Here is an 11,569-nt window from a genome sequence, read left to right on the forward strand (position 1 = left end):
AGGCAAACGAGCAGTTTGTAATTATTTGGTCGCTACCCTCGCAAACACCCGGATAGTAATGGAAATCCCTCTCTCAAACATTTCATATAGTATATAAACCAAATAAACTTTAGCGATTAATTTCCAAAAATTTCCGTGTTTAATTTCTTTCAGAAGGTTGGCAAAATATTTTTTAAGAAATCTATTCTAACTTTTCTTCAGAATGCTGGAAAAATATTCTTAGAGACATCTTTTAAATTTTTCCTTTAGAAATTGAACAAAATATATTTAAAGAAATCCTTTAGAATTTTCATTCAGAAAAATAACAAAATATTCCTAAAGAAATCTTTTAGAATTTTAGTTAAAAAATCCTACAGATATTTCTTTACGAGTTCGAGTCAACCCCTTCATACGATTTTCTTTAAAAATTCGTAAAGAAATCATTACAGAATTCGAAACACATTTCCGAGTTTCTTTAAAATTTCGTTAAGATTTCGGGAACTTTGGTTTGCAGGGTTGTTACGTACGTAAATATGTATGCATGTATGTATGAATGGACGTCAGGTTTGGAAAATAATAACCACAGCTCTTGCCTGCAGCAAACAAAATACAACTAAACAGCTAATAGACACCCTCAAGAAACAACCTACTGCACAAAGTGTAAAAGATCTTGCGAAGCGAAATGGCCCAGTAGGGGCACCGAAATTGCGCATATGGAAACTGTGCATTTAGACATTATTTCGGTTTCAACCGAAACTGTGCATGTATGCTTTATTTCGGTTTTTGCCATATGCATTATTTCGGTTTTAAACCGAAACTGTGCATGTATGCACTACTTCGTTTTTTTTCATATGCATTATTTCGGTTTTAAAACGAAAGTATGCATATGCATAATTTCGGTATTTTCTCATATGCATTATTTCGGCTTTCAACCGAAACTGTGCATGTATGCATTACTTCGGGTTTTTCATATGCATTATTTCGGTTTTCAACCGAAACTGTGCATGCATGCATTATTTCGGTTTTTGTTATATGCATTATTTCGGTTTTCAACCGAAACTGTGCATGTATGCATACCTTCGTCTTTCACATATGCATTATTTCGGTTTTTATCCGAAACTGTGCATGTATGCTTTATTTCGTTTTTTCCATATGCATTATTTCGGTTTTTGTTATATGCATTATTTCGGTTTTCTAACGAAAGTGTGCATATGGATAATTTCGTTTTTTCTAATATGAATTATTTACTTCTACTTAGTAAGGGTTTTAATCCCTAAGCGCGGCGGAAAGCCGCCTACGCAGAGAAAAGTTCTGAGCAAAAATACTTCCGCTCTTCTTTTCCGGCAATACAGAAAGGAGAATTCTACTTGGTAAGGGCTATAATCCCTAATCGCGGCCGAAGGCCGCCTACGCAGAAAGAAGTTCTGCGCAAAAATACTTCCGGCCCCCTTTTTCGGCAACATAGAAAGGAGAATTCTACTTGGTAAGGGTTATAATCCCTAATCGCGGCCGAAGGCCGCCTACGCAGAAAGAAGTTCTGCGCAAAAATACTTCCGGCCCCCTTTTTCGGCAACACAGAAAGGAGAATTCTACTTGGTAAGGGTTATAATCAGCCTCATTGCGAGAGTCGTGCCGAATGCAAGTCGTTTTTCGAGAGTCGAATCGTATCGAAAATTTAGCGTCATTGCCTAAAGTTTCCACTCGACTAGTGTATTAAAACGGAAGAACTTGGCAGCACTGCATAGTTTTCGACAATTTTCGTCGTTTACTTATTTCAGCACGACAGTAGACAATGCTAATGTTGTCGAGTCGTACAATTCAGCCTAATTTACGACTTACGCAATGAGGGTGAATCCCTAAGCGCGGCCGAAGGCCGCCTACGCAGAAAAAAGTTCTGCGCAAAAATACTTCCGCCCTGCTTTTCCGGCAACACAGAAAGGAGAGTTCTACTTAGTAGGGGTTATAATCCCTAAGCACGGCCGCAGGCCGCTTATTCAGAAAGAAGTTCGTTTTCATGTATGCACTATTTCGGTTTTTGTCATATGCATTACTTCGGTTTTGAGTCGAAACTGTGCATGTATGCATTACTTCGGTTTTTGTCATATGCATTATTTCGGTTTTGAACCGAAACTCTGCATGTATGCATTACTTCGTTTTTCTCATATGCGTTATTTCGGTTTTCAAACGAAAGTGCGCATGTATGCATTACTTCGGGTTTTTCATATGCATTATTTCGGTTTTCAACCGGATCTGTGCATATATGCATTATTTCGGTTTTTTTCATATGCATTATTTCGGTTTCCAAACGAAAGAGTGCATATGCATAATTTCGGTTTTTCTAATATGCCTTATTGCGGTTTTCAACCGAAACTGTGCATATATGCATTATTCCGGTTTTTTTCATATGCATTATTTCGGTTTTCAACCGGAACTGTGCATATATGCATTATTGCGGTTTTTTTCGTATGCATTATTTCGGTTTTTTTCATATGCATTATTTCGTATGCACAGTTTCCATATGCACAATTTCAGGGTGCCGGCCCAGTAGCCCAAACCCAGAAATATATGTATGTATTTTAAAAATTAATTTATGAAATATAAACTGAAATAAATAAAAAATAACTGGGCTTATAAAATTTACCCAGAAATGGAACACAAAAAGTTGATATAAAAGAATTTATGGATGGAATGATAAAACTGTCACCATTCATTGGCTGTTGTAGCGGCCGGTGGTTGTGTTCCCAGAACGGCATTCTACGTAACTTGAGACCGACTCCCTGTGAATGCCGCTCAGGGCCTGTCGATATGCTTTCGAGTCCAGGGTAGTTCATAACATGGACTTCGTCTCTGCAAGCAAGTGTCCGTGCGGGTGACCACGTTTGTGGCTCCCTACTAAGAATTGCTTGCAGTGAACGTTTAATACACATGGTCTGACCGGATAGCAATGCCGTGACATTCTAGGATGATATCCCTGCGGTCGATGTCCACTTCGATGGGACGAAACTGCAGGGTGTGGTGCGTGATGAAAGCTAGGCCAATACCATTATCTCGTTCGAGGTCTCGACGGTGCACATTGTATCCGGCGCAATTCAACACTGTTGAATTGCTGTGCAGCTTCGTCTCTTGGACCGCAGCTATCAATATTCCAGCGCAACACGGACCCTCGAAGTTCCTCGTCCAATCTCGCGTGGTGCGCACACCTGAGCATGCCCTGAAGTGGCACCAGCGTAGGCAGGTGTTGCACCTGACTGGTGTCACATTACGGAATAATCGGGCCTGACACACCGTACATATTGTAGGAGGAACTAGGAGTTATTGGCGGCGGTGTGTGGGTAGTGGTGCGGTTGTGTCTGTTGTGTGGGCTATTGTGGTCCGGTATATTGTGTTGGGTTGTTGTGCTGTGGTGTGTTGTGTTGTGTGTGTTGAGCTGCTCAGGCGGACTAGGGTTTGCCGTGCAGGCAGCTCTGTTGAAGCAAGCGGTCCACTGACGATGTGTCCGTAGGCCTGAGCAGACTCTACGGAGACTCCACCCATTGCAAGCATTGCACTTGACTTGGTGTAGTCGTCTCTGGCATACCCAGCAGGTGTAAGTGTCTGGTCCAGGGTTTGACTCAATGGCAGCCCTGAGCAGAAGAATACGTAGCACATGTAGCCCTATGGCCGAACAACGTTTGAGATATTTCACCGACCTAAACGGGTTTAGATCGCCGAAACAGCAGCCCTTGGTCGGGTAAAACAGGAGTCATTCCGGTACGTAGAACCGGCTGTCGTGAGAATGCCATTCATTGGTCGTTGTGTATGCTTTACCGTCCATATGCATGTTTTCTTAATCTTTTAAAATAATCACATTATGTCCATTGTTTGGCCAATTTTATACCAAGTTTCAGATCTAATTATAATTATATTGCATTTGACAATTTTTAAATTTCAACAATGTGCAGATGAAAAAGACTTTTTGGAATAATCGGCGTATGCTTTCAACCAAAGAGATCACTAAAAATATTACACTCTTCACTAATGAACCATTCAAAAGCGAATTGGATCCAAAGACTTTGGAGTTAGTGAGATGAATTTATGAAATTTAAATTTAAAAAAATAATAGCGATTTGCCTTTCATCTAGATTCAAGAAGCCTTCTGAAAATCCACTTGTGTTAATGATGGCGTGGCTAATGGCAAAGCAAAAACATTTGAAGAAATATACTCAAATTTACACAGATATGGGATTCGATGTTGTCGTCGTACATGTAACCCCGTGGCAGCTTCTTTGGCCAGTTAAGGGGACGCAGGTATTATTTTCTACTCTAAACTCATTTAAAAGATAAATTCTAGCTTATTAATTATTTATTAATACGATAAATGGCATATGTATCTATTTTAAAGTATTAATATACTCATGAAACATACCCAGCTAGCACATTTGCCAGACAATTTCTGATCAGTCAAGTCGGAATAAAAAGTTAACTATTTAGAAAGGTTTACAGGTTTCGAACAGATTTCTGGGCGAAGTGTCTGATGAATTTTATTTATTTCCTTATCCGATATGATTGAATTATGTGCGATTTCGGGCATACATGTCTAATAATTCCTATTTTCCATAATTATTTGGTCAGACATCTGTTAGATATCCGTCAGATTCGTCGGTAATTAAGTCAGAATTTCCCACGTCGTGTCGGTTAGACTTCCTGTTAACCTCTCCATATGCCTTCTCTGACCGATATCGGCCAAAATCATATAGATTTCTGACTTTTTTGTCGACGAGTCTGGCAATTATCCTAGCTGGGTATGTATGAGCTCTTCTCTATGTATACTATAGGGTGTTTATAACTTTTAAATTGACTTACTATTTGCTTTAGGTTGTAGCTGCAGAAACGCTTAAATTTATAGAAAACAACAAGTCATATGCGCCAATTGTTATTCACGGGTTTTCAGTGGGGGCTTATCAACTCGGTGAAGTAATGATACAGATGGCACGCGATATGGAACGGTAAATAAAATTGTTAGGTATTTTATAAATTTATTGTTAAAGCTGCCCTCTACACTGCATGTAAAATTTCTAAATCTAAATGAATTGACTAAAAAAGAAAATATTTAAATATTATTTTTAACTACATACATAAGTAAAAGTTAAGTGTACATATGTTTAAAATTATCGAATTTTGTGAAAAATGATCACATCAATCATAATCAAAATTATATTACTGGATCTATAATATCCTAAGAGACCAGTTTGCCAAATTGAATCATTTAATTGCTCTAATTTTATTTGGCCAGCTACACACAAGTATTGGATAGGATTGTTTGCCAAATTTGGGACAGCGCTGCTGATATTACAGAAATTCCAATCGGAGTGCCTAAATCGATATTTCCCAAAAATTCCCGCATGCAAAGCGCACTACGCAACTATATCCTGTGAGTTATTCAGACATGACAGCACTGCAATCCCTTTGATTTCAAAATTCTTCCAAATAGATATCACATGAAAACATTCCACAACCAAGCTTCAGTTCATTACATGAGATCCAGCCAAATGTTTCATTCTACGCTAATTAAGCAGCCAGCATTGTTTTTCGTATCGGAAAATGATCCTATTGGTCCACCTTCATCCAACCAAGCTGTACGCGAAAATTGGGAACGTGCCAATATCAAAGTTACATTCAAGTGTTGGGAGCGTTCACAGCATGCAGCACATCTCATTAGACATAGGGAGGAATATCTAGAGTGCCTAGTAAAGCATCTTGAAAGTTGTGGTTTGACCGATAACATTGGATTAAAAACTCGTGCCAAATTGTAAAGAAAAAAGCGGCGAGAATATCTACATAAATACGAATTTAAATGAAATTAAGAAATTAATGTTTCAGGAAGGGTATACCCTTCGATGTAAAAATAGGGCATCTATATAACCCCTTGTAAAGGCGTCAATGCAAAGCGGTAGTTCGACGACTCAATAAGCAAGTAATTTCTTTAAAATTTAGAAACAAAACTTAAAAAAATATAGGCAAATCGACGATTAATAGCAAAAGATAGGCAAAGCAGCAATTTCATGTTCCTGCACAATAGATTGAATAAAATAGATCCTTTTACTCTTAAACAGTTTAGCAAATGCACTGTGTTTTTATAAAGTTTAAAGTAAATAAAATGTATGCATTTTCTTAAATATACCATTAGAAAGAATCGCCTCTCATCGGAGATTATAATTCCTGCATGCCTTTTAAAATTCTGTCTTTTATTATTTTGACCAAAAAATAGCTTTCAAAATTACGATTTGAAAACAGTACGGTGGATTTGAATGTTGTATTTTTAAAAGCTTTCATCACCTTTGTGTAATCAAATCTTGCAATAAATTTTCAACCAACAATGATCTAGAGACCTGAAACGTCAAACTTAGCTCAGAACCCGATTAGGCCCAGGCCATGCAATGAGCGGCAAAGCGGTGAGCGGCTTAAAACTAAAACTTATGAAATATTATTGAAATGACCACGCAATGGGCGGCATTTCTGTATGGCGCCGCTCAGCCGCCCATTGCTTGGCCTCTGCTTTATAATGCAATATGAAAGACGCATTAATGCTCTATGTGGCGCAGGTTTCGCGATAATTGAAAACCCCGTATTTAAGGGCCGATATGGTTGACAAGGAATAACTGAACTATTTCGGGATATTTGGAGAATCCGTATTTATAGTCCGATTTGTTTAATATTTAGAACGTATATTAATAATATAATAACAATAGATTGGCGTTTACACATATGTTAATGTTTGGCCGAGCTTCTCCTCCGACTTGTGGCGTGCGCCTTGATGTTGTCACACAAAGCGGAGGGACCAACAGTTTCGACGACAGAGTCGAAATAGACTTTGGTGACCACGCTTCGTCGGACCGAGCGATGCGCGAGCTATTTTAGCGGGCAGTTTATTGTGCATCCTCCGGGGGATAAAGCGAAACGTCGAGTGACCAGAAGGCTGCACAAAATGCCAAAACTCAGTGCGTCTTTTGTTTTCACCAGCGGAGAGGTAAGGGTAGCCATCGGGAAGGCGAAAGCCTCCAAAGCCATTGGACCCGACGGAATATGCATGTTGATGCTGAAAAATTTGGGTCCTGCGGGAGTAGCGTACCTAACGGAGGTCCTCAATTTGTCTATGGCCACCCTCATCATCCCAGACATCTGGAAGGTGGGGAGAGTGGTCCCACTGCTCAAACCGGGGAAACCTGCCAACAAAGGACACTCGTATCGGCCGATAACACTCCTTTCCCTGGTAGCGAAGATACTCGAGGCCTTGCTGCTCCCGTATTTCACAAACCACCTGACCCCAGCGAAGCATCAGCATGGTTTCCGTAAAGTGCATAGTACAACAACAGCACTTAACGCCATAAACACTCAGATAACTCGTGGCCTTAACCGAAACCGCCCCTGTGAGAGAACTATTCTAGTAGAGTTGGACCTGTCCAAGGCGTTCGACACTGTCAGTCATTCAACGCTGCTAGAAGACATAGAGGCCTCCTCTCTCCCACAGGGACTCAAACTGTAGTCGGCCAATTACCTGACAGGTCGACACTCGTCGGTAATGTTTAGACACAAATCCAGCAAAGTCAGTAAAATACCTCAAACATACCTAACGTCGAAGTGAGCGGACGTATTTTTTCTCTGCTCCGTTTAAATTGCATTTTTACTGCTTTTTATTGCTTTTTTTGTGTGCAAAATGTCTCTTTGTGCTAATTGTAGTGTCACCCGTGCACTTAAAGATAAAGTCTTGATCGCGATTGCTGATTTAGAAAAAATAAAAAGTGTTTTATCAGAGTTCGTTGACTCTGTGGGTGATGGAGCTATTCCCCTGGCTCCCAGTGCAAGTGAAAATAAGCGGGTTACACGACTAACAACAAAAGCCAAAGCCGGTGACAATGTTGTTGCTTGGCAAAACAGTGTACAAAGGCGGCCCACCCGCGCTAGTGCTAACAAGTTAAATAATGAGCAATCAAGCTCTAATGTGCATAAAAACAACAATAATAACAATGCTAACACTGATACTGCTACTGCTGATGCTAATTTGCCTGTACTCAAAATTTCCAATGAGAGCGAAAGCAATACTGGTTTGACTACTTTTGATGACAACACTGATGGTGATTCTATGCATGCTGCTTCTAGTTCTGCTTCTGCTAATGATAGTGTTGAGAATGCTGCTTCTGGTTCTGCCGTGGGCAATTCGTCTGGTGCTAATGATGACAATATACAAGCTGAAAGTGCGACTGATAAAGGGCAAACAGATAATGCACAGTGGTCTATTGTTGCTAATAGGCTACATAAAAAACAAAATCAGCGTAATCATCGTATTATCGGCTCTAATGTTGAAACCCAGCTGGGTGTAATAGTTCGTCGCAAATGGCTGCACTTATCATCGTTTGTAGCCACTGTAACGTCGGATGACATAATTGCGTATGTGGCTAATCGTGCGGATATTAACCCTAGTTTGTTATTGTGCTATAAGCTTGGTCGAAGTGGTGCTGATCCAAGCGCCATGAGATACGCCAATTTTAAGCTTGGTGTGCCGCAAGCACACTATAATAAAGTTTTCAAGTCGAATATGTGGCCCGCCAATGTTGCAGTTCGGCCTTTTGATTTTTTCCAAGAGGATCTCCAGCCTCAGCCAACGAAGTAAAGGACGCCTATACTACTGGTGGCGGTAAAATTAGAATATACTACCACAATACTTCTGGAATTAGAACAAAAAAATGAGTCCATCTACACTTTGAGCTCAGAACTAGATTATGATTGCTTCGTTATAACTGAGACTTGGCTTAATGAAAATTTTTTCGATGCTGAGTTTTTCAACCCTGAACTTTTTGATGTCTTTCGTAAAGATAGAGATTATGCTAAAACTGGTCTTAGCAGGGGTGGCGGTGTTCTTATAGCTGTACGCAAGTACCTTCGCGCTTCGTTTCTTCAGCTGAACAATCCCGATTCCTTGCTCGATCAACTGTGTATTAAGTTGAATGGCGCCTGTGGATTGCTGTTCATTTGCTTGTCTTATATTCCACCTGGTAGCTCTGATGATATTTACAAGGCGCATGTCGACAACATTTTGTCTGTTCAAGATATTATTGGCGACAATCAACTTTGTATTTTTGGCGATTTTAATTTGGGTAATGTTTCCTGGAGATGTTTGGATGGTAATACCTTTCTTACGCCGGCCAATGTTACTACTTTTTCTGAATGCTATTTAGTTGATAGTTTGCAATGTATTGAATTACTACAAGTGAATAATGTTTTTAATGTATTAAATAGATTATTAGATCTAATTTTTGTAAGCTATAATACAAACTATAAGCTCTCGCAGGCAGCTAGTTTCATTTCACCCCCAAATCAACATCATAATCCGTTGGTCTTGGAAGTAGAATTTTATCAATATTTTGAATTACCATCTGGCTTGCAGCCAGTTGCGTTTAACTGTTCTCGCTGTAACTTTTTTGATTTGAATACCTTGTTTGATTTGGACTGGCCTGGGCTTTTGGGAAACTTGAATGTTACTGGCTGCTACGATATTTTTAAGACAACAATACTTGATATTTGCATAAGTCACATCCCAAGGCTTAGTACAAAAACCAATAAAAGACCGTGGTTTTCAAAAGAGCTTAAACGAGTGAAGAATTTAAAGAATAAGTTTTTTTAAAAAGCATAAATTGTCTAACAATGAGCATTTTCGCAGGCGTTTTATATATTATCGAGCTAAGTTCAATAAGCTCAATAGGTTGCTATATCGCCGTTATACTCGAAGCGTTGAAGGTAACATTAAATGTAACCCTAAATCTTTTTGGAATTACATTAAATCAAAGAAAAAATATTCTGATATACCTACATCTGTGCATCTTAGGGGGGTTTCAGCTAACTCCTTATCTGATGCATCTAATCTGTTTGCAAATTATTTTTTCGCTAATTATATCTCAGACAACGCTAGTGATGTTATTCCCGATGAGATTCTGTCAACTTTCGCTACTTCCATCAACTTTGGAAAGTTAAGCTTGACAGAACTAGATATTGCTAATGGCATTAAGCAGCCTAAGATGTCAACTACAACTGACGCTGATGGTGTTTCTGCTGTGTTATTGAAAAATTGCTCTTCTCTGATTGCTCCGTTACTGCATATTTTTAATAAGTCTCTGTCTTCTGGCATTTTTATAGATGCTTGGAAATTAACTTTTATCACGCCTATCTTCAAGAGTGGCAATAAAAGCAACATTGAAAATTATAGGCCGATTTCCAAACTAACCACCGTGTCGAAATTGTTTGAGTGTATAATTAAGGATAAAATATATTTTGAGGTAAAACACTTGCTTTGTCCTCAACAGCATGGATTTGTTCCGGGTAGATCTACCCTAACTAATTTAGCAGTGTTCACCGAAGATTGCCTGGATTCTTTTCAAAAAGGATTTCAGATTGATGCGGTTTACACGGACTTTTCAAAGGCCTTTGACAGAGTATCCCATAGAGTTCTTTTAGCTAAACTGGAAATACTAGGATTCCACTCTCTATTATTGAGGTGGATCTCATCCTATTTAAACAACAGACGTTGTGTCGTTCGCCTCGACGGTGCGTCTTCTTATTCTTTCGTAGCTTCCTCTGGGGTTCCCCAGGGAAGCGTCCTCGGTCCCTTGCTGTTTATTCTGTTTATTAATGATATTTCCTCTTGCTTCTCAAAATGTAAGTTTCTTCTCTACGCGGATGACTTAAAAATTTATTCTGAAATTAAGTCCTTGGAAGATTCTTTCGTCCTACAGGGCGAGCTTGACAACTTGTTCCAGTGGTGCGAACGTAATCGCCTATTTCTTAACATTGCTAAGTGTCACTATACCTCTTATGGTAGACTCGTTTACAATCTTCCAACATCGTATCGTCTTTCGAATGTTGCGCTAAAAAAAGGTTGATGAATTTAAAGACCTTGGTGTTTACTTTGACCCCAAACTCAGCTTTACCACTCACATAAATTTTGTTGTTTCTAAGGCGTATGCTATGTTGGCTTTTATTCGGCGTAACTGTTCGTCGTTTTCTGACCCATACACTTTAAAAGTATTGTACACGTCTCTAGTTCGGTCGAAGTTAGAATATGCAGTATTTATCTGGAGGCCTTTTCATGCCGTTCATATTAGGAGATTGGAGTCGGTCCAGAGGGCTTTCGTACGTTTCGCCCTGCGGCGGTTGAACTTTCTGGAACCGATCCCACCCTATAGTTCTCGTTGTTTGCTCATAAGTCTCATGTCACTAGAGTCGAGTCGTTCACTGCTGTCGATGTGCGTTGTTTATGATATTATTAATGGCTTAATCGATTGCTCATACCTACTCATGAAAATTAGTTTTAATGTACCTTCACGGATCCTTCGTTGTAACGAGATGTTTTATGTGGGTTTTGCTAGAACAGTTTATGCGATGAATGCTCCTATAAGACGGACACTTTCGGAATTAAATGATTTTTCTTTTTCTTTGGGATTTGACTTTTGCTATACCAAGTTTACTTTTAAGAGCCTGCTCATAAGACACTTAACATAGCTTTACTTTACTAATTATTGTTTATTGATTATGTTAAGCCTATTATAATTTTGCTACACAG

At 39.2% G+C, this 11,569-nt stretch overlaps 1 protein-coding gene across 14 annotated transcripts in view; it reads left to right on the plus strand.

The window, feature by feature from the left end:
* LOC118744173 (transmembrane protein 53-B) overlaps positions 1-6,080 on the plus strand; it is a 28,706-nt gene extending 22,626 nt beyond the window's left edge. For all 14 annotated transcript variants that reach the window (XM_036476971.1, XM_036476976.1, XM_036476972.1 and 11 more), the window contains 5 exons: positions 3,921-4,036; positions 4,101-4,266; positions 4,834-4,964; positions 5,252-5,389; positions 5,450-6,080. In XM_036476971.1, coding sequence (XP_036332864.1) covers positions 3,921-4,036; positions 4,101-4,266; positions 4,834-4,964; positions 5,252-5,389; positions 5,450-5,771 — 873 coding nt within the window. In that variant the 3' untranslated portion in view covers positions 5,772-6,080. The remainder of the gene's footprint in view (positions 1-3,920; positions 4,037-4,100; positions 4,267-4,833; positions 4,965-5,251; positions 5,390-5,449) is intronic.
* Positions 6,081-11,569: the final 5,489 nt, after the last annotated feature.

This window comes from Rhagoletis pomonella, unplaced genomic scaffold, assembly GCF_013731165.1.
Source record: "Rhagoletis pomonella isolate Grant_MI unplaced genomic scaffold, Rhpom_1.0 Rhpom_scaffold_00008, whole genome shotgun sequence".
NCBI classification, from domain to species: Eukaryota; Metazoa; Arthropoda; class Insecta; order Diptera; family Tephritidae; genus Rhagoletis; species Rhagoletis pomonella.